The 23,121-nt window shown below is 42.6% G+C and overlaps 1 protein-coding gene across 3 annotated transcripts; it reads left to right on the forward strand.

Annotated features, from left to right (window-relative positions):
* The first annotated feature begins 7,046 nt into the window (after window positions 1-7,046).
* ZNF35 (zinc finger protein 35) lies at window positions 7,047-22,843 on the forward strand. Of its 3 annotated transcripts, none has more exons than XM_053599417.1 (4): window positions 7,047-7,163; window positions 9,863-10,192; window positions 11,529-11,673; window positions 20,741-22,843. In XM_053599417.1, the coding sequence occupies exons 2-4, from the start codon at window positions 10,004-10,006 to the stop codon at window positions 21,985-21,987; spliced, it is 1,581 nt and encodes a 526-aa protein (XP_053455392.1). In that variant the 5' UTR covers window positions 7,047-7,163; window positions 9,863-10,003; the 3' UTR covers window positions 21,988-22,843. The 3 variants fall into 3 exon arrangements, with proteins under 3 accessions (XP_053455392.1, XP_053455393.1, XP_053455394.1); XM_053599418.1 differs by having other exon boundaries at window positions 7,078-7,163; window positions 9,860-10,192; XM_053599419.1 differs by lacking the exon at window positions 7,047-7,163 and adding an exon at window positions 7,176-7,809 and having other exon boundaries at window positions 9,860-10,192.
* Window positions 22,844-23,121: the final 278 nt, after the last annotated feature.

Here is a 23,121-nt window from a genome sequence, read left to right on the forward strand (position 1 = left end):
GGAGAATCCATACTGGTGAGAAACCTCATAAATGTAAGGAGTGTGGAAAAGGCTTTATTCAGCGTTCAAGCCTTCTCATGCATTTACGGAACCATTCTGGGGAGAAACCTTACAAATGTAATGAATGTGGGAAAGCATTTTCTCAAAGTGCTTACCTTCTAAACCATCAGAGAATTCACACTGGGGAGAAACCTTATAAATGCAAAGAGTGTGGAAAGGGCTTTTATAGACACTCAGGCCTTATTATACATCTAAGGCGCCATTCAGGGGAGAGACCTTATAAATGTAATGAGTGTGGGAAAGTTTTCTCTCAGAATGCTTATCTCATTGACCATCAAAGACTCCACAAAGGGGAAGAACCTTATAAATGTAATAAGTGTCAGAAAGCTTTCATTCTAAAGAAGAGCCTCATTCTGCACCAGAGAATCCACTCTGGGGAAAAACCCTATAAATGTGATGAATGTGGAAAAACCTTTGCTCAGACCACTTACCTTGTTGACCATCAACGACTCCACAGTGCAGAGAACCCTTACAAGTGTAAAGAATGTGGAAAAGTTTTTATTCGAAGTAAAAGCCTCCTCTTACACCAGAGAGTCCACACAGAAAAAAAAACCTTTGGTTGTAAAAAGTGTGGGAAGATTTTCAGTTCTAAGTCCAACCTCATTGACCATAAGAGGATGCACAGCAGAGAGAAACCCTATAAATGCTCTGAGTGTGGGAAAGCCTTCACGCAGAGTGCTTACCTTTTTGACCACCAGAGACTCCACAATGGGGAGAAGCCTTATGAGTGTAATGAATGTGGGAAAGTTTTTATTCTGAAGAAGAGCCTCATTTTACACCAAAGGTTCCACACTGGAGAGAATCTCTATGAATGTAAAGATTGTGGGAAGGTCTTTGGTTCTAACAGAAACCTCATTGATCACGAGAGACTCCACAATGGGGAGAAGCCGTATGAATGTCGAGAGTGTGGGAAAACCTTTATTATGAGCAAAAGTTTCATGGTCCATCAGAAACTCCATACACAAGAGAAAGCCTACAAATGTGAGGATTGTGGGAAGGCTTTCAGCTATAATTCAAGCCTGCTTGTACATCGGAGAATCCACACTGGAGAAAAGCCTTTTGAATGTAGTGAGTGTGGAAGAGCTTTCAGTTCAAACAGAAATCTTATTGAACATAAGAGAATCCACAGTGGTGAGAAACCCTACGAGTGTAATGAGTGTGGCAAATGCTTCATTCTGAAGAAAAGCCTCATTGGACATCAGAGAATTCACACAAGGGAAAAATCTTATAAATGCAGTGACTGTGGGAAAGTCTTTAGTTACTGCTCAAACCTTACAGCCCATCAGAGAATCCACACTGGTGAGAAGCCCTATGCATGTAATGAGTGTGGGAAAGGCTTTACTTACAATAGAAACCTTATTGAACATCAAAGAATTCACAGTGGGGAAAAAACCTATGAATGTCATATATGTAGAAAAGTTCTTACCTCTAGCAGAAATCTTATGGTACATCAAAGAATCCACACTGGAGAGAAACCTTATAAATGTGATGAGTGTGGAAAAGACTTTAGTCAGAATAAAAATCTTGTTGTACATCAGAGAATGCACACTGGGGAAAAACCTTATGAGTGTGAGAAGTGTAGGAAATCCTTTACTTCTAAGAGGAATTTAGTTGGCCACCAGAGAATCCACACAGGAGAGAAACCCTATGGGTGTAATGATTGTAGTAAAGTTTTTAGGCAAAGAAAAAACCTTACTGTACATCAGAAAATTCATACAGATGAAAAACCTTGTGAATGTGAGGAGTCTGAAAAAGAGTACTCTCAGACTTCAAAAGTTCATGTTCCACAAAAAATCCATACTGTGGAGGAATTCTCTTGGCTTCAAAATGCCAATGAGTCCAAGGTAGACATTCAGAAAATCTAGTGTCATAAGTAAAATGGAGTATAATTCCTGACTATTGAAGTAATTGTTGGAGGGATGATAAATTTTTCTTCCAAGGAAAAAAACTTGAGACCAGCGCTTTCATGGACAAATGAGTTGCATATAGAAAAAAGTTAATCTAGACTTTTAAGTCTATAAAATAAACACAATTCAAATCTATAATAATGTAGGTATAAATGATAGCAAAAATGTCTTTGTATTAAGAAGTAGACATTGTTTCTGAAAATATGTATAATAGGCATCTAAAGATAGCATCGCTGCTATGGAAAGTCTATATAAACACATGGTCCAGAATGTGAAATGGATAAGAGTCTGCTGTTTGAACACAACCTAAGAAGAGCACTGGATGTGGAATCAAAGGACCTAGGTTTGTGTCTGGCTCTTTCCCTTATTACCTATGTGGTGTTACTGAGTCTCTAAGCCTCAATTTCTCTGTCAGTCAAATGTTGACATATTGCCTACCTCACAGGGTTGCTGTGAGTGTTAAATGAAAGGGTATTTGTAAAAGAACTTTGTGAAATTATTCAGTTGTCCATAAAATTAGATAAGAGGTTTGGTTATAGTCTGAACGTGACAAAAAGTAAGATTGTTAAGTCAGTATTAGCATGAGGGAGATTCCATGAAACTCAAAAATAACTCATTTTTATACAAGGAAGTGTAGTGAATAGTGAACTTTGGAATTTAGTGATTTAAGAAGAACTTTTTTTTTGTTTTTGAGACAGAGTCTTAGTTTGTCACCCTCAGTAGAGCGCTGTGGAATCATAGCTTACAGTATCCTTAAATTCTTAAGCTCATGTGATCCTTGCCTCAACCTCCCGAGTAGCTGGGACTACAGGCACCTGCCACAACGCCCAGCCATTTATAGAGACAGGGTCTTGCTCTTGATCAGGCTGGTTTTGAACTCCTCAGCTCAAGCAAAGCACCACCTTAGCCTCCCAGAGTGCTAGTATTTAAGACAGCGGTTCTCAACCTATAGGTCACAACCCTCAGGAACTGTATTAAAGAGTTGCAGTTGGCGGCGCCTGTGGCTCAGTCGGTAAGGCGCCGGCCCCATATACCGAGGGTGGCGGGTTCAAACCCGGCCCCGGCCAAACTGCAACAAAAAAAAAATAGCCGGACGTTGTGGCGGGCGCCTGTAGTCCCAGCTACTCAGGAGGCTGAGGCAAGAGAAATCGCTTAAGCCCAGGAGTTGGAGGTTGCTGTGAGCTGTGTGAGGCCACGGCACTCTACCGAGGGCCATAAAGTGAGACTCTGTCTCTAGAAAAAAAAAAAAAAAAAAGAGTTGCAGCATTAGGAAGGTTGAGAACTACTGATTTAAGAATTTTTTAAAATTCAACTTTAAGATATCTAAGGGAGTAGATAGGTTATGTACCTACTTGCCAAGGAAAACAATTTATTTTCCGGCCTTTAAATTTAAACTTAACAGATATAGAATGTCAAAATGGAAGGACAGTTTTATGTTGCTTTCTTCAACCTGAATCACGCCAGGTTCTATAATAATTACAAAGGGACATAATCCTTAACCACAATAGCTGAGCAGATGATTCTTAACTTTTTTCATTTCATTTTATTTTAAATTGATGCATAGTAAATGTACATGGTTTCAGGGTATGTGATCATTCTCAATTCTAGTCACCATTTCATCATTGCAGTCATGTGATAATTTGTTACTTATGAAACATTCTGTCCCAGCACTTAATTTATTACATAAAATTTCCTGCCCAAGCCCTTCAAGTTCTGACTGAGCCAATGTAGAGTCCACTTCTGGGCAGTCAGTGCCCATTACGTCTGTGAACCAACCATTCATTCAGCCTGTGACATTTTGTACATTTGTGGGTTTAATTCAGCCTGTATTCTTGAGCTGATAATTTTTTGGACTATAAATACCTGAATGTCAGGATTGTGTTTTCGAATACTAGTAATGTCAAAGTGGTGTATTGATTATAATAAATGTTATTAATTCCTAGTTCCTGATTAGAATGAAAGGTACCTAAGAGTGAAAATTGGAAAGGGCTCAGGGTTGAGTCTTAAGACCTGGATGTGAGTAGGAGTACTTACTTTACTTCTTCGAGCCTTGATTTCCTCATCTGTTAAACAGGAGGAAGAATTATCTACCTCACAGATTTAGGAGGTAATAAATATGAAAATGCTTCACGTCCATGGTATAGAAGAATCACTCCAGGTTCTATAATAATTACAAAGGGACATACATACTTTAACAGTAGACAAAGCTGTCATTTACCTCTTAACCAAGTTACAAAATGTAACATTGCTAAAACTGAGAAGGCCCACATACAATGTACCTTCTCCTGTGATGTAATAAGCCAAAAAATGTTCAACCTGAATTTAATCAAGCTTCTTAGATCTAATTATCACTTTATAGGAAATACAGGAGGCAGAGGAACAAAAGAAAAGATATCACGAGAAACAGATAAATCTAGAACGTGGGGTATTGTATAAGAAAATGGCCCCGAATTCTTCAAAATGTCATTATAATGGAGAAGAGAGCGGAATGATAATAATTATTTTTTTTTTTGTAGAGACAGAGTCTCACTTTATGGCCCTAGGTAGAGTGCCGTAGCCTCACACAGCTCACAGCAACCTCCAGCTCCTGGGCTTAGGCGATTCTCTTGCCTCAGCCTCCCGAGTAGCTGGGACTACAGGCGCCCGCCACAACGCCCGGCTAGTTTTTGGTTGCAGTTTGGCCAGGGCCGGGTTTGAACCCGCCACCCTCGGTATATGGGGCCGGCGCCTTACCGACTGAGCCACAGGCACTGCCCCAGGAGTGATAATTATTGAAGCCGGGTGAGTGTACAGGGAGTTTATTAAAGTGTTCTCTGCTTTGTGTATGTATGAAAATTTCCATAATGAAAGATATAAAATGTGAATGAGAGGAGTTATTTTTAAAAGATACTAAAAAGCGGGCAGCGCCTGTGGCTCAAAGGAATAGGGTGCCGGCCCCATACGCCGGAGGTGGTGGGTTCAAACCCAGCCCCGGCCAAAAACTGCAATAAAAAAAAAAGATACTAAAAAGCCATCAGATGCTAAGAACTAGAAATAGACTCAAACAGATGCCCAGTTGATTTCTCACAGTTGCAAAACCAATTCAATGGAAGAGGGATAGCCTTTTCAACAAATGCTGGAGCAATTGGATATCCACTGGCAATACAAACAAAAAACAACTTTAGGACCTAGGACTAAGCAAAGAAATCTTAGATGGCATCAAAAGGATGCTCCATACAAGGAAAAAATGTTGAATTGGATAGCATCAAAATTAAAATAATTCGCTCTGCAAAAGATCCTTTTTATGAGGATGAAAAGACATTACAGACTGGGAGAAAATACATACAAAGCATATATCCAACAAAGGATTTGTATCTAGACTGCATAAGAACTCTCAAAACTAACAGCAAAAAATAAATAAATCCAGTTAGAAAATGAGACATTTTACTAAAGTATAGCAAATAAGCAAATGAAAAGATATTCAACATCATTAGCCATTAGGGAAATGCAAATTCAGATCATGAGAAACCACCATGAACATATTGAAGTAGCTAAAATATAATAATGCTAATGCTGACAAGGATGTGGAGAAACTATCACATACATTGGTGGGAATGTAAAATGGTACAGCCACTCTGGAAAATAGTTTTCCAGTTTCTTATAAAACCAAGTATGTACATATCTTTTTTTTTTTTTTTAGTGTAATTGCAAAGTATAATTTTAATTAAATTTGATAACAGGTATACATATGATTGATTTTCAAAAAGATTAAAACATTAAGCTATGAAATTCTGTTCTATTTAAGTGGACATGGGTTATCTTACTCATTCTGTGCCATCAAGTATGTACATATCTTATAACCCAGAAATTGTATTCCTGAGCATTTATCCCAGAGAATTGAAAACTTAAGTTCACGTGGAAACCTGCACATCAATGTTGGTAGCAGCTTTATTTGTAATAGTCAAAACTTGTAGGCAACCCAAATATTCTTCACCACCTGATTTAAACATACTGGTATAAACTTACTACTCTGTAATAAAAATGTAATGACTTACTTATAGCCACAACTTCTTGAATAGATTTCAAGGGAATTAATGCTGAGTGAAAATGCTGGTCTTAAAATATAATACTGTATGATTCCATTTTTACAACATTTTCAAAGTGACACAGCCATAGAGATGAAAACTAGGATTAGTGGATGATGGGAGGGAGAAAAGGAAGAGGTTTGGATGTAACTATAATATAAAGAGGTAGCCCCAGAGAGGTCTTTGTGGTGATGAACACTTGTGTATTTTGATAGTGGTGGTAGTTACACAAATCTACACATGATAAAAATAACATGAAGGTGTACACACTGTGCCAATGTTGGTATCTTGGTTTTGATAATTATGTAAGATGTAAACAGTGGCAGAAACTTTGATGAAAGGTTCTATCTTTGCAATTTCCCGTGCGCCTATCATTTCAAAATTAAAAACAAAACAAAACTAAGCCATAACTGAATTCAATGTGTGAAACCTTTTTGGAAAAAAAGTAATGAAAATATGTTTTAGGACAGTAGAGGAAATCTGAATGTGACTGGATAGTAGGGAATTACTAATTTTCTTACCTGTGATGATGGTGGTAGTTTGAAGAATATTCTTATTTTTAAGGGATGCATGTTGAAGTATATGGAACGAAGTGTTATGATGTTTACAACTTTTAAAAAATGTTTTTATGTATGTACAGAGAAATAAGGCAAACACAGCAAAATATTAGTAGTTGAATCCAGATGGAGGACAACAGGTATTCGATGTGCCATTTTTTCAACTTTTCTGTACCGTTTGATATTTTTTCGAAATAAAACGTTTGGGGAGAAATTATGTGGGCTTCGTATACAGACGAATGCGTTGTAGCGTAGGCCCCCGAGCGCGCGCCTGGCCTTGGTGTCCCTGCGCAGCCCAGGGACGGGCCCCTTCCTGAGGCTCAGACCTCTCGCTGCGCACTCTTCCTGCGCGCTTGGGTCGCATTCCTGTCCCTGATGATTTTGGACATCCATCGAGAAGAAAGCGCCTCCGAGATTCCTAGAGAGGCCGGCCTGGAGACTTGGGGAGCCGGAAGCCCATCCCGAGGCACTTCCTGTCCGGTCATTGTTCTCGCGCCGGTAGGAGTGGGGTCACAGTCTGGGAGCCTCCTGCCGCGGGGCTGCTGCGCTCCGGCCGGGCTTTTCAGCGGTGCACGGTCAGCGGACGCGGAGGGGGTGGGCGCGCATGTCGGGGGAGGAGGGGATATCCCTGGAGCGGCGGCCCGCTGCATCTTTCCCTCAGGCGCACCAGCTCTGTCTCGGGGTGGCTCGGTGCCCTGCCACCTTGGAATCCCAGCTACCGCGTACCGGGGGACTGGCTTGGGAGGGATGAACGCAGACAGGCCCTGGGGTCAGGCATATCCCGGGCACAGGGCCGCGAGGGGCCTAGGTGGAGAGGATGGACTGCCACATTTGGAAATAGAGACTGGACATTGTGAAAGGGAAGCTTTTGATAGAAGATTCGGTACCTTCTGGGGCTGGAAATCCATCTGAATCTACTCAGAGGTCCGATGACAATACTCGCAGTAGACAATCTCACGTATGCAAAAGGTGGAACTAGTCTTTAACCAGTCATGGAAAGAATAATCCTCCAGATTTAAGATTTGTCGCAGGAATGGAAGTACTGCTTTACTCAAATTCAGTGTATACAATAACTTGGCAGTAAGTGAACACTGGGAAGAGAATATGATCGCTTCAACAGCTGCAAAAGCAGATTTAACGACATTTATCACCTTTGTCTAATACAACATCCAAAGGGGAATAGAAAGAAAAACGTCAGTCTCTTCATAATCAACCAAAGTAGTAAGACTTTCACCTATTTCATTCATTTCATTCAGAAATTAAAAAGAAAACATCTTGCTGGTTTAGCTATGATAAAGGGTTATTGTTAGTTATTGGGAGTGTGGGTTGGTGTAATGCTTTTGGAAAGTAATTTGACAATACATTTCAACCATAATTTAATTTTTTTTTTAAACTGTAGTGTTTTTTCTTTCTTTTTTTTTATTGTTGAGGATTCAATGAGTGTACAAGAAACCAGGCTACACTGATTGCATTTGTTAGGTAAAGTCCCTCTTACAATCGTGTCCGTAACATTTCTTGAACCAGTAATTCATCAGAAGAAAATATATTTGCACAGGAAAAAAATTTAAACAATTACAGTATTATTAAGAAAATAAACGGGGGGGCAGTGCCTATGGCTCAGTGGGTAGGGCACCGGCCCCATATACCAAGGGTGGAGGGTTCAAACCTGGCCCTGGCCAAACAACAACAACAACAAAAAAAATAGCAGAGCATTGTGGCGGGCACCTGTAGTCCCAGCTGCTCTGGAGGCTGAGACAAGAGAATCGCCTAAGCCCAGAAGTTGGAGGTTGCTGTGATCTGTGTGACGCCACAATACTCTGCCAAGGGTGATAGAGTGAGACTGTCTCTACAGAGAAAAAAAAAAAATAGAAAATGAACTGGAAACAAGAAAAGGTCCTTTTACTAAAGCAGTGGTTCGTAAATTGGGTATGGTTAAGTAAATGATAATGTAAATAATTTATTATTTATTTAGTTTTAGGTTTTGGTTCTTTTTTTAGGAGACAGAGTCTCACTTTGTCACCCTTGGTAGGTACAGTGCCATGGTGTCATAGCTCACAGCAACCTCAAATTCTTGGGCTCCAACGATTATCTTGCCTCAGCTTCCTGAGTAGCTGGGACTATAGGTGCCTGCCACAACACCTGGCTATTTTTAGAGACTAGGTCTCAATCTGGCTCAGGCTGGTCTCGAACCCATGAGCTCAAGCAGTCCTCAGCCTCCCAGAGTGTTAGGATTACAGGCATGAGCCACCACGCCCAGTCACAGACAGAAACTCAGCTGTTATTCACTGGAGTGCAGTAGCACAATTGTAGCTCACTGCATCCTCCAACTCCTGGACTCAAGCAGTCCTGCCTCAGGCTCCAGAGCAGCTTGGACTACAGGTGTATGCCTGGCTAATTTTTTTTTTTTTTTTGTAGTAGAGACAGAGTCTCACTTTATCACCCTCAGTAGATTGCAGTGGCATCACACCTCACAGCAACCTCCAACTCCTGGGCTTAGGCGATTCTCTTGCCTCAGCCTCCCAAGTAGAAGGGACTACAGGCGCCCACCACAACGCCCGGCTGTTTTTTGTTGCAGTTTGGCCGGGGCCAGGTTTGAACATGCCACCCTTGGTATATGGGGCCGGCGCCCTACCCCTTGAGCCACAGGCGCTGCCCTGACCTGATTTTCTTAGACCCGACATGTACCATATACCACATGTTTGTATCCCTTGGGTGATTAACTTACAGAGGTTCTATTCTTTGTTAACTTTTACAATGTATAGTAGTTATCTCTTTAAAATTTGACTGGGGTTATTTTTCTTAATCATTTTCTGTATTTTTTAAGTTTTTAAGATAAAAAATGTTAAATTTTAGTGAGAAAAATAATCACTGAATGTATATAAAGTTGTTTGGAATGTAATTATTATGGGAAGAAATTACATACAGTTGAACCTCTGTAAGTTAACCACTCAAGGGACTGTAACAAACTGTCAACATATGGAGGTGGTCAACATAAGGAATAGGCCTACTCTACTGATAAGTACATGTGACATGTGGTGCGTGTCTGGTCTGTGAAAATTAGGTCAACTTAAGGAGATGATTGATGTAGGGAGATGGTCAACTGTGGAGGTTCTATTGTATTTATAGTCCAACCCCTCCCAACCTATGAGGGAGGAGAGCATTTTTTGTGCTATAGTTGCTGCTGGCCAGGCATTGTTGAAATTGGCCAGTGGGCTAAGTGGTATCCAGGCAAATTTCTGCTTGGTGCTAACAACCTTTTCTGATTTCTCAGTAGATAAAAAGTTTGGTCTTCCAAGACTCAGTTTGGTCCTGGGAAGAAACTCCAGAAGAAGTTTTTGAAACTTAAAGATTAGATGGGGCTTGACCTTTGCTGGGCAGCCTCCAGCTATAAGAGTTCCTCTGCTGAGCCTAGAAGATGACTACAGAATTGAAAGAAGCCATGGCCCTAGCCCCTTGGGACCCAGTGAAGGTGAAAAAGGAGGAAGAAGAGGAAGATTTCCTAGGTCAGACATCCAGCCAACAAGTTTATGCTCAGAACATCACAGTCTGCATCCCAGGAGAGGGTCTTCAGACAGGCCTTGATGTATCAGAAGAGGAGGAAAAGGTAAGTGGTAGCCTGGGCAGAAAGAGGGAGGAGATCTAATGACCTCAAGTAGTTAAAGAGAGTCCTCTGCCCCTCTGTTTCCACACCTGGAGTCTTTACTTCCTAGTCAGGGCTCTGTCCTTTAATACTTTGTAATGTAATATAGAAACATTCCCTCCCGATCCATGTGACATTCAGTACTTTCTGTAAACCAGTTGTTCTCACACTTTGCTACACAGAACCTGGAGAGCTTTTTATAAAATGTTAATGTCCTGCTATACTCTATGCTAATTAAATCAGAATCTGGGGGTGGTACCTGAGTATCTGCATTTCTAAAAACTTCAGGGGAGGTGCCTGTGGCTCAAAGGAGTAGGGCACTGGCCCCACATACCAGAGGTGGCGGGTCAAACCCGCCCGGGGCCAAAACTGCAAAAAAAGAAAAAACTTCAGGTGATTCTAGTCAGGGTTTGACAACTCTAATTAGTGCTTCTTAAACTTTAATGTCCATAGGAATTGCCTGGGGGTTCTTGTGAAAATGCTGGTTCTGATTGAGGAGGTCTCTGGGAATGGTGTGAGACTTTTGAAGTTCTCACAAATTCCCAGATGATGCATGTACTGCTGATCTGTAGACCACACTTTCAGTAGTGAAGCTATCTACTGTGCTGTGTTCTTAATGTTTTCAAACACACCCCCTGCTGTCCCTGGTCCAATAAGGACAGAGGTTCCCCAGACTCGACCTGTAATAAAATGATCAGAACTGTATTTCTTTGGTCATTAGGCCCCAGAAAAGTGTACTCTGAAAAGTCTCCCATGTGTTCTCTCCTTTTGGCTTGTACTCACTGGCAGGTTAGGTTTGGATTCTGGAGTGAGCAGTGAAGTGATCTAAGTGATAGGGCAGGTGGTGGCAGGCTTGCTTCCTTGCTAGCTCAACTTAGGGGTTGGGAGAGATCCTGGCTTCCTATTCCATCTTTAAAACATGTCTTGAGGGGCGGCGCCTATGGCTCAGTGAGTAGGGCGCCGGCCCCATATGCCAAGGGTGGCGGGTTCGGACCCAGCCCCGGCCAAACTGCAACAGAAAAATAGCCGGGCGTTGTGGCGCGTGCCTGTAGTCCCAGCTGCTCAGGAGGCTGAGGCAAGAGGATCACGTAAGCCCAAGAGTTAGAGGTTGCTGTGAGCCATGTGACACCACGGCACTCTACCAAGGGCAGTACAGTGAGACTCTGTCTCTACAAAAAAAAAAAAAAAAACATGTCTTGAGGACTCTAGGAATAGATAGCTGTGTTCTCATCTTCAAAGCTGTAATTACATCAACTCCCACCACCAGTCTTCTCATAAGCATGTGCCTACTTGTCTCTAGGGTCAGAACATGTTCTGGGACATGGCTGTAGTCCTGAAAGCAACACAGGAGGCACCTGCTGCTTCACCCCTTGGCAGCTACTCATTACCAGGGACTCTGGCCAAGAGCGAGATACTGGACACTCAGGGGAACATGAACTTTCTAGGTAAGGTTCAACTCCCTGGTTCAGAATCTGACCTTTAGGGTTTCTCAGAATCTTTTTAGAGACTGGTGGGTATCTGGTCTCTTAGCTTGAGCAACACAGAGTATCATACAGAGGATCGAGGTATTGTCAGGGAGAGCTGGATAGGGGATTGCTGAGAGACACCTATGCAGTTATCATGGGAAATGGCTTATTTGGTACAAAGGCTCAAGACACCAGATGAACATAGATGTATTCAAAATTCGCTTCTTAGTCATATTTATTTTTAGTGAGTTTCATGTCTGAACACACAAGTAGATACATGTTCTCTTCATATACTTTGTGGCTGTCCTACTTTAGTGAGCTTTCAAAAAAAGTTATCTAGGCTCGGCACCCATAGCTCAGTGGTTAGGGTGCTGGCCACATGCTCCAGGGCTGACAGGTCCGAACTCGGCTCAGGCCTGCTAAACAATAACAACAACAACAATAGCCAGGCATTGTGGTGGTGCCTGTAGTCCCAGCTACTCGGGAGGCTGAGGCAAGAGAATTGGTTAAGCCTAAGAGTTAGAGGTTGCTGTGAGCTGTGATGCCACAGTACTCTACTGTAGAGAGTGACATAGTGAGACTCTGTCTCACACACACAAAAAAAAGATACCTAAGGTAAGAAGGGTCAACTTTTGTGGTGATTTTGATGAAATGCCTTGGAGATATTCTGTTTTCATAGATTTTTTTTTTTGAGACAGAGCCTCAAGCTGTCGCTCTGGGTAGAGTGCAGTGGTATCACAGCTCACAGCAACTTCCAGCTCCTGGGCTCTAGCGATTCTCCTGCCTCCACCTCCCAAGTAGCTGAGACTACAGGCACCCGCCACAACGCCCAGCTGTTTTTTGGTTGCAGTCATCGTTGTTTGGCAGTCCTGGGCTGGATTCGAACCTGCCAGCTCAGATGTATGTGGCTGGTGCCTTAGCCACTTGAGCCACAGGCGCCAAGCCTGTTTTCATAGATCTTATGGCAAATTCTAGAGCAGTGGTTCTCAACCTTCCTAATGCCGCAGCCCTTTAATACAGTTCCTGTGGGTTGTGACCCACAGGTTGAGAACCGCTGTTCTAGATTTTGAATAGCTATGTCAACTATAATTTTGTTCAAAATTAGGTCTTAGTGAAACTATCGCTTATCACCTGGTTCTCTTTAAGCTGGGGCTCAGGGAAGGGTAATATGTTCTAAATGTCTTGATTAGTGGTGGCAGAAGTTTGTTGTGGAGAATAAACACGCAACTGAGTCAAGTGGTAGCCTGGCTCAGCGCCTGTAGCTCAGTGGTTAGAGCACCAGCCACGTACACCCATACACTGAGGCTGATGGGTTCGAACCCAGCCTGGGCCTGCTAAACAACAATGACATTTGCAACAAAAAAATAACTGGGTGTTGTGGTAGGCACCTGTAGTCCCACCTACACAGGAGGCTGAGGCAAGAGAATCTCTTTTTTTTTTTTTTTTAAATTTAATTTATTTATTTATTTTGTTTGTAGAGACAGAGTCTCACTTTACCGCCTTCAGTAGCAAGAAAATCTCTTTAGCCCAAGAGTTTGAGGTTGCTGTGAGTTGTGACGCCAGGGTATTCTACCGAGGGTGATATAATAAGACTGTATCAAAAAAAAAAAAAAAAAATGTGGTAGCCATGGTGTCCATGCTGTAGACGCAATTCTCTGGATGGCTGCCAGGGCCCCTTCTATTTAGTATGCCTGACACAGGTCTGTGTCAATATTTTGAAACCACTCTTCTCCCTAGCCAATTCCTTAGGCATTTGAGGATTAAGTCACTTTCTTTTTTTTTTTTTTTTTGGTAGAGACAGAGTCTCACTGTACCGCCCTTGGGTAGAGTGCCGTGGCGTCACACGGCTCACAGCAACCTCTAACTCTCGGGCTTACGCGATTCTCTTGCCTCAGCCTCCCAAGCAGCTGGGACTACAGGTGCCCGCCACAACGCCCGGCTATTTTTTTGTTGTTGCAGTTTTGGCCGGGGCTGGGTTTGAACCCGCCACCCTCGGCATATGGGGCCGGCGCCCTACTCACTGAGCCACAGGTGCCGCCCTCAAGTCACTTTCTTAAACCAGTGTTATGGAGAAGGTCGGGATATCCAGCTTTCATTTTCTTGTCTTGTCTTTAATTTTAAACTCCCAGCAGGTCTGTGCCCCACTTTCTGCTTTCCGTTCCATTCCCTCTGGTATATTATTCCCTTTGAGTTACTTCTTTTCTGTCTCCTCACTTTATTAGCCATTCACAGTCTTTATCTCAGCAGCTGAACCCCTCCTTCAGGAAGGACCTGCATTTCCTACTTTGCCTCTTACCTCAAGACCTTGTTTCTCCCGGCCCCACCCCATCCCCAAGATTTACTGTGCAGCAGCCATTTCCATAACAGCAGGTGATGGCAGGAACACTGAGCTCTGGGAGTGAGAGGAGTGGTTGCTTGCCCTGGCTTGGATAACTGTGATCTTGATAAGTCCTTTCTCTCTGTGGATCTCTCTTGTTTTATAAACTGGGTGCATTCATCCAGTGAGTACAGGATTTATTGGTGTCCTGTTTCCTTTTTTTTTTTTTTTTTTGAGATAGAGCCTCATGCTGTCACCCTGGGTAGAGTGCTGTGGCATCACACTCACAGCAACCTCTAACTCCTGGGCTCAAGAGATTCTCTTGTCTCCGCCTCCCAAGTAGCTGGGACTACAGGTCCCAGCTACAACGCCTTGCTATTTTTGGTTGCAGGTGTCATTGTTGTTTGGCAGGCCTGGGCTGGATTTGAACCCGCCAGCTCAGGTATATGTGGCTGGTGCCTTAGCCGCTTGAGCCACAGGCGCTGAGCGTGGTGTCCTGTTTCCTGTGTGCCAGGCAGTGTGGTAGGTGTTGGAGGTACAGAAGTGAATAAGTCACAGCTTTGTCCCTTTTTTTATTTTTAGCTTACACACAATTGGAGAAGTTTCATTTTAATGGCACTATCATATAATATACATGAAAGTGATTTGGAAATAGTGATGTATTACTTGCTTGTTAATATCTGAGGAAGTTTTAACTCTAGTTTCCTATATTTTAAGCTGACTGCCCTAGCTCAGAAGTTAGAGTACCAGCCCTGTAAACGGGAGGCAATGAGTTTGAACCTCTACTGGGCCTAATTAAAACAAAAAAATAGGCCAGGCAAGGTGGCTCATGCCTGTAATCCTAGCCCTCTGGGAGGCCAAGGCTGGTGGATTGCTTGAGCTCAGGAGTTCAAGACCAGACTGAGCAAAAGCAAGACCTCGTCTCTACTAAAAATAGAAAAAATGAGGTTAGAGGATTGCTTGAGCCAGTGTTGGAGGTTGCTGTGAGCTGTGACGCCATGGCACTTTACCCAGGGCGACAGCTTGAGACTCTGTCTCAAAAAAAAAGAAAAACAGTTTCCTGTATTTTAATTAATGTTGGATTTAGTAAAAGTTTGTTCATTTAAAAACCAATTTTTAAGCCTTTAAGCATAAATTGTATTTCATCCATGTAGCTAAAAATATTTTTATGAAAGTAAGAACATTTTTATTTCTTTAATTCATATTTGGTTAAATTTTGTAAATATTTAGCTCTACCTAGATAGCAAATTTTATTAGATAAAACAATTGCAGGACAGGGACGGTGGCTCACACCTATAATCCTAGCACTCTGAGAGGCCAAGGAGGAAGGATTTCTTGAGCTCAGGAGTCCAAGACCACCCTGAGAAAGAGTGAGACCCCATCTTTACTATAAATAGAAAAAACTGGCCAGCCATTGTGGCAGGTGTCTGTAATCCCAGCTACTCTGGAGGCTGAGACATGAAGACTGGTTGAGCCCAAGAGACTGAAGTTGCTGTGCGCTGTGATCACACCACACCACATCACTCTACCCAGAAGGACAGAGTAAGACTCTGTCTCAAAAATAAATATAATTGCAAATTTAATATATCTAGTTATGTAAAACATTTCAAACACCAAACTAGGCAGACTTAGAAATCTTATAAATAAAATTTTGATAAACACGGTTTTTGTAAATCTGATGAATTGAAATTATATGTTTAATAAATCAAATTACCTTTCTTATCTCTGAATGTAGTCACCAGCTAAGATAGCAGGCTCACACAACATTTCAGATCTCTTCTTTTTTATTTTGTTTTTTTTTTTTTTTTTTTTTTTTTTTTTAGAGACAGAGTTTTACTTTATTGCCCTCGGTAGAGCGCCGTGGCGTCACACAGCTCACAGCAACCTCCAACTCCTGGGCTTAGGCGGTTCTCCTGCCTCAGCCTCCCGAGTAGCTGGGACTACAGGCGCCCGCCACAACGCCCAGCTATATTTTTGTTGCAGTTTGGCCGGGGCTGGGTTTGAACCCGCCACCCTTGGCATATGGGGCCGGCGCCCTGCTCACTGAGCCACAGGCGCCGCCCTAGATCTCTTCTTTTTTAAATAATGAAATAATTAGGCAGGCCTGGTGGCACACATCTGTAATCCCAGCTACTCAGGAGGCTGAGGCAGGAGGATCGTTTGAGCCCAGTAATTTGAGGTTGCTGTGAGTCATTATGATGCCTCTGTACTTTAGCCTGGGCAACAGAGTGAGACTCTGTCTCTAAAAACAAAAAGGGGAAAATATTGATTTGAAAATTATTACTCTGGGGCGGCGCCTGTGGCTCAGTGAGAAGGGTGCCAGCCCCATATGCCGAGGGTGGCGGGTTCAAACCCAGCCCCGGCCAAACTAACAAAAAAACAGCCAGGCGTTGTGGCGGACGCCTGTAGTCCCAGCTGCTCGGGAGGCTGAGGCAGGAGAATCGCGTAAGCCCAGGAGTTAGAGGTTGCTGTGAGCCGTGTGATGCCATGGCATTCTACCCGAGGGCGGTACAGTGAGATTCTGTCTCTACAAAAAAAAAAATAATAATAATTAAAAAAAAAAAAAGTAGAAAATTATTACTCTGGGGGTGGCGCCTGTGGCTCAAAGGAGTAGGCCACCGGCTCCACATACTGGAGGTGGTGGGTTCAAACCCGGCCCCAGCCAAAAAAAAAAGAAAGAAAATTATTACTCTATGTTCAAATTGATCACAAATTAGTTTTTAGTTTATTTTTCAGTATTTCTGTACTTTACTTTTTCAGTACTTGTTTTTACTTTTTCAGTATTTCTGTACTTATTTTACTTTTTCTACAGTATTTCTGTACTTATTTTTTACTTTCTTTTTCTAGAGTTGCAGTAATACTACATAATCAAAAGAAAAGGAAAGCCGGGCGTCGTGTCGGGCGCTTGTAATCCCAGCTCCATGGGAGGCTGAGGCAAGAGAACCGCCTAAGCCCAAGGATTTGGAGGTTGCTGTGAGCTGTGATACCATAGCACTCTACCGAGGGTTAATAAGTGAGACTCTGTCTCAAAAAAAAAAAATACCATTTCAAATAAGCTAAGTTTATGGGTCTTGAGTTATTGGCTAGCTAGTTAATCTTTTCACCCAAGGAAATTTAAACTTGAGCACACAGAATAATCCTTACTTCTCTTTTCTTAGATCCCAGGCACTTGCCAAGACCATAGGTCTTTCATCATCCCTCTGATGAATTATTATGTAACCATTTGAATTAAAACCTTCTATTCTCTCTTTTTTTTTTTTGTGGTTTTTTTTTTTTCTGGCCAGGGCTGGGTTTGAACCTGCCACCTCCGGCATATGGGACCCGCGCCCTACTCCTTGAGCCACAGGCGCCGCCCTCTCTCTTTTTTTTTTTTTTGTAGAGACAGAGTCTCACTGTACCACCCTCCGGTAGAGAGCCGTGGCGTCACACGGCTCACAGCAACCTCTAACTCTTGGGCTTACGCGATTCTCTTGCCTCAGCCTCCCGAGCAGCTGGGACTACAGGCGCCCGCCACAACGCCCGGCTATTTTTTTGTTGCAGTTTGGCTGGGGCTGGGTTTGAACCCGCCACCCTCGGCATATGGGGCCGGCGCCCTACTCACTGAGCCACAGGCGCCGCCCTCTTTTTTTTTTTTTTTTTTGAGACAGAGTCTCAAACTCTGGTAGAGTGCTGTGGCATCATAGCTCAAAACAACCTCAGATTTCTGGGCTCAAGCAATTCTCTTGCCTCAGCCTCTCAAGTAGCTGGAATTAACGAGCACCCACAAAGCCCAGCTATTTTTTAGAGGTGGGGGGTCTCACTCTAACTTAGGCTGGTCTCGAACTTGTGAGGTTAGACGATCTGGCTACGTTGGCCTCCCAGAGTGCTGGGATTACAGGTGTGAGCCACCACACCTCACCTGCATTAAAACCTTCTAGGCTACGGTTATACCTGGTTCTGTACTGGTTTTGACATTAGACATTATCAAATATAAGGAGTTATTTCCATTATTGGCACTAATCAGTTTAGTAGTTTCCATTGGCCATTGTCTTTCTTTTTTTTTTTGAGACAGAGTCTCACTCTGTCACCCTGAGTAGAGTGCCAGAGCATCATTGTAGCTCACAGCAATGTCAAACTCCTGGGCTCAAGTAATCCTTCTGCCTCAGCCTCCTGAATAGATGGGACTACAGGCACCTGACACAACGCCCAGCTAGTTCTTCTATTTTTAGTAGAGACAAGGTCTCACTCTTGCTCAGGCTGGGCTTGCACTCCTGAGCTTAGTCCATCTTCCTCCCAGAGTGCTGTCATGTCTTTCTAACATTCTAAATCCCCCAGTAAGGAGGATAGGAGTGAAGGAAAGGGAGATAGTACACTGTGAACTACAGTGTTCATGGGTTCCTGTCGGGAAATGCTGGTTGGCAGGATGGCAGGCCTTGTTTTCAGTGACAGGGCATTAAAGCAAAGGAGAAGACAGTGAAAAAAGCAGGGACACAGACATTAGAAGAGAAAAAAATAATAATAAAGCAAGATATAAGTGATGAAGAATAGTAGAGAAAAGAGAAGAGCAATGTGCAAAAGAAAAGCAGAGATGTGATGCTATGTACGGGAGCGTACAGGAGCATACAGAATATTTCTCCACAAAATTAAAAAAAAAAACAAACAGTAAAAACCAGGAAAGGAAAAGATGAAAAGGTATAATAGAAAGAGGTAGCAGGAAATAATAAGAAACAAAAAGAAGAGGAAAAGATACAAGAACAATTAAAGCACAGGGAGAAAAACAATAGTTTAATAAAAAGAGGCATTGGAACAGTAGGAATAGAAATAATCAGAAAAAGTTTAGCATTTTAGATTTCTTTTGTTGTCACATTTGTGGCTCTGTGCAGGGGTTCTAACCTTTTTCTTTCTCTTTGCTGCACATTGGAAGAATTATTTGGGGCCACAATTAAATACACAAACACTAACAAAAGCTGATAAGCAAAAAAAAAGGTATGTTTGCAATTTTCATCATAGCCAATACCACAGATAAGCCAAAAAAGTCCTCACAAAATCAACATGCTGCCCAGGGGCCACAGGTTGAATATTTAGCACCTGGGCTTTTCTCTGATACTCTCCATCTTATCTAAATGATTATGATGGAATTTTAGATTACTTTAGCAATCAGACTACCAGGCAATCAAGCCAGGCTATTTTTCTGCCCCTGATGTACTAACTTTGCACCACCCTGACATCCATGTCCCATCTGAAGCATGTCATTTGTTGGAGAAGTTGCCTTGGCCTGTGCCAGTAGGATTTTTCCTCCCATGGATAGTGGATTCCCCCTCTGTGTTGCAGCATGACCTGTGTCTCCCAGCTCCTCTGTTCATGTCTTAAGCTACGTCACTTTGAAAATACCTCCTTCTATAGGCTTGCTGCCCACTCCCATTTTACTTTCTTATCTGAGTAGTTTTCCCTGAGCTCAGTAATTCACCAGTACTTTATTAAGGGCTGACTCTGCCAACACTGGGATGCACAGGTGCACATTCCAAGGTCAAAGGTAGTCGGGGTGAGGAGAAGACAGATGTAAAGAGCTGTGATGTTATTGACAGCAGGTCCCCTTTTTGATGTCATTAGGGCTCTAAGGCAGTGTATAACATGTGGAGACTAATCAAAGTCTTTAAAACATCAGGATATTTTGGAATTCTTATGTTTTTTGGCATTGGCGAACAGGCTATGCCCTAATTCAGTAAAGTAAGCTGTCCTTGACAGGATGCTAAGTGTTTTCCTTTCACACTAGGGTCAGAATTTACTGTGTTCAGTTTTTTCCTTAATCTTACCTAGTGTAGCTGTCTGTTACCAAAGTAATTTCCTTACCCTAAAGGTTCATCTTTTCTTCTGCCCCCCCGTAGCACCATTAGTCAGGATGAAAGTCACAGCACATGCTCAGAGCTCTTACGGTGTTCCATGCACTGTTCTGAACAGTTGACGTAGAATAATGCTGTTAATCTGCTCACAGCCTTTATAAGGAAAATATTACTATTATCCCTGTCTTAACAATTAGGAAACTGAGGCACTGAGGAGTTAAAAGTAACTAGCCCAGAGTCATCTAGCCAATTAGTGGGATTTGAAACCAGTCTGCCTCCCTCCGGAATCCATATTCTTCCCCTCTGTGACTGTGCAGCCTCTCAGTGTTTTGCGTGCTTTTGGCTACTGTAGCTGTCTTGGTATCGAGTGGGACCTTTTCAGTCCAGGCTTATCTTTTCTTTGGTATCTAGCATCCTTCGACACAGAAGCCTAGGTTAGTAGATATTTGTTTACAGGTAAGGAATCTCTCCGACTAACTCGTGGGATATAAGCAAATCTAAGTCCACTCGAAGTAGTTAGGGTACGAAAGCAAGCCTGTGGAGAGGCTGGTTTTAACTGTGAGGTCAGTCATCAGATAACCAGGGGGAGTGCCATCTCGAGATCAGGCCTTCATGGCATAAGGATGGGTCAGGTGTCTCATAGAGGTAAACGAAGTGCTGGAAAAACCACAAATCAGCTCATCCACTCCAAGTTGGTGGGGTGGGATTGGGGGCAAACCCCCAAGAGGAACCTACAAAGGAGAAGTAACACAATGGGATTCTTTTGTATGATAAGATGTACTTCCTGACCTTTTCAAGATGTACTTACAAGATGTACTTCCTAACTTTTTCAAACCTGATCCTATTCTTTTTCTAGACTGGAGAAGTCTAACATTTGCATTTTCTGGGGGGTTTTGTTGTTGTTATTCAGGTGCTGAAACCAAGAACTTACAATTACTGGTTCCAAAAACTGAGATATGTGATGAAGCCAAAAAACCCCTCATAATATCAGGAAGAATCCAGAAAACTGACCTTCAAGGACCCAAGTTAGGAGAAGCCTGTGAAAAAGGAAGCATGTTAAAGAGGCAGAAAATAAAGAAGGAAAAGAAAGATTTCAGACAAGTCACAGTGAATGACTATCACTTACCTGAAAGCTTCAAAGAAGAGGAAGATCAGAAATGTAAGAAATCTGGGGCAAAATGTAACCTTAATTCTGGCACTGTTAAAAATCAGAAAATACAGCCTGGGCAAAAGCCCTTTATGTGTAGCGTGTGTGGGAAGGGCTTTAGTCAGAGTGCAAACCTTGTTGTGCATCAGCGAATCCACACTGGGGAGAAACCCTTTGAATGTCATGAGTGTGGGAAGGCCTTCATTCAGAGTGCAAACCTTGTTGTTCATCAGAGAATCCACACCGGACAGAAACCTTATGTTTGTTCAAAATGTGGGAAAGCCTTCACTCAGAGTTCAAATCTGACTGTACATCAAAAAATCCACTCCTTAGAAAAAACCTTTAAGTGCAGTGAATGTGAGAAAGCCTTTAGTTATAGCTCACAGCTTGCTCGGCACCAGAAAGTCCACATTACAGAAAAATGCTATGAATGTAACGAGTGTGGGAAAACATTTACCCGGAGCTCAAACCTCATTGTCCACCAGAGGATCCACACTGGGGAGAAGCCCTTTGCCTGCAATGATTGTGGCAAGGCCTTTACCCAGAGTGCAAATCTTATTGTACATCAGCGAAGCCATACTGGTGAGAAGCCATATGAGTGTAAAGAGTGTGGGAAAGCCTTTAGTTGTTTTTCACACCTTATTGTGCACCAGCGAATTCATACTGCAGAGAAACCCTACGACTGCAGCGAATGTGGGAAAGCCTTCAGTCAGCTCTCTTGCCTTATTGTCCACCAGAGAATTCACAGTGGAGATCTTCCGTATGTGTGTAATGAGTGTGGGAAGGCCTTCACATGTAGCTCATACCTACTTATTCATCAGAGAATCCATAATGGGGAAAAACCTTACACATGTAATGAGTGTGGCAAGGCCTTCAGGCAGAGGTCCAGCCTCACCGTGCACCAGAGAACCCACACGGGGGAGAAGCCCTATGAGTGTGAGAAGTGTGGTGCAGCTTTCATTTCTAACTCACACCTCATGCGACACCACAGAACCCATCTTGTTGAATAACAAGTAAAGGAAAAGGAAGACCTCCGGCATTGGTCATGACTTAGTGCTCCCCAAATTAGATGCCTCTTTGCTGTTTTCTTCCTCCTTTGTGAAAACAAGGCCTGTGTCATTAAAAGTTAATAGTTTTGGGGAATGCAGCACAAAACACAAGACAAGCATTTCAAAGGCTGATTTAAAGAAGATGAAAACTAAGCACCTAAAGGCAAGGACTTTAACTGTACTATGAGCTGTTTAGTTTTCTGAAATGGAATGTAGCTTTCTTAGGAATGGGTCATACGAAGCTAAGTGATAAAGTTCCTATTTGAGGAAAGGTCTATTTTGCTTACTTTTGTTTTTTAAAACTCTGGTAATGCTTGAGCAACAGGTAGAGGTTATCTGCCAGTTAGGGGTGTGGAGCTTTGAACCCTGTATTCTCGTATTTTCAGCGACCAGTTAAGATGAAACCATTTGGGGTAGCAATTCAACAACAGCTCACCTATGAACATTATAAGTTTCCTCTTCCCTAGGTAATTTTTAAAAAGCCAATTGAAACAGAAAAAGAAAAACCAATTAACTGTCTACTGGTCCTAAAATAGACAAAAGTACGAAATGGCCTTTTTCCTCATTGTCTATACCTCCCAAACGTTAATACTGTAAAGCTCTGGGGATCTCGGATAAGTCCATTCTGACCATTCCTCAGCCTGAATGGCCAAGCACTCAAGGATTGATGGAGTCACCACACACCAGCTATGATCAACAATTCTCCAAACAACTCAATCCCCCAGTTTCTGTCACATTCCATTTGGGTGTGATGCAGCCAACAGCCCCCTTCCTGGATAGAGGAGTCAAAGAATAAAGCTTGCCTAGAGGCATGCCCAAGTTGTCTCTGCTCTCATTCTGCTCAAGCTCAGCCAGGGGTCTCAGTTTGGGTTTCATTCTCACATTCTGGATGGTATTTAGAAGAAATGTGGGAGCTCGTCTAATTCTGAGAGGACCAAAGAGGGAAACAAAGGGAGAGGGAGGAGGGGGAATGGGATTCCTTAGGTCTGAATTTGGTTTTTATGAGAAGTTCAGAGGTATTTGGAATATGAAAACTTGTAGAAGAATGAAGAAAGTGGCTAAGGTAAGATATCTTTGTACCATTGAGCTTTTACT

This window comes from Nycticebus coucang, chromosome 8 (genome assembly GCF_027406575.1).
Source record: "Nycticebus coucang isolate mNycCou1 chromosome 8, mNycCou1.pri, whole genome shotgun sequence".
NCBI lineage: Eukaryota > Metazoa > Chordata > Mammalia > Primates > Lorisidae > Nycticebus > Nycticebus coucang.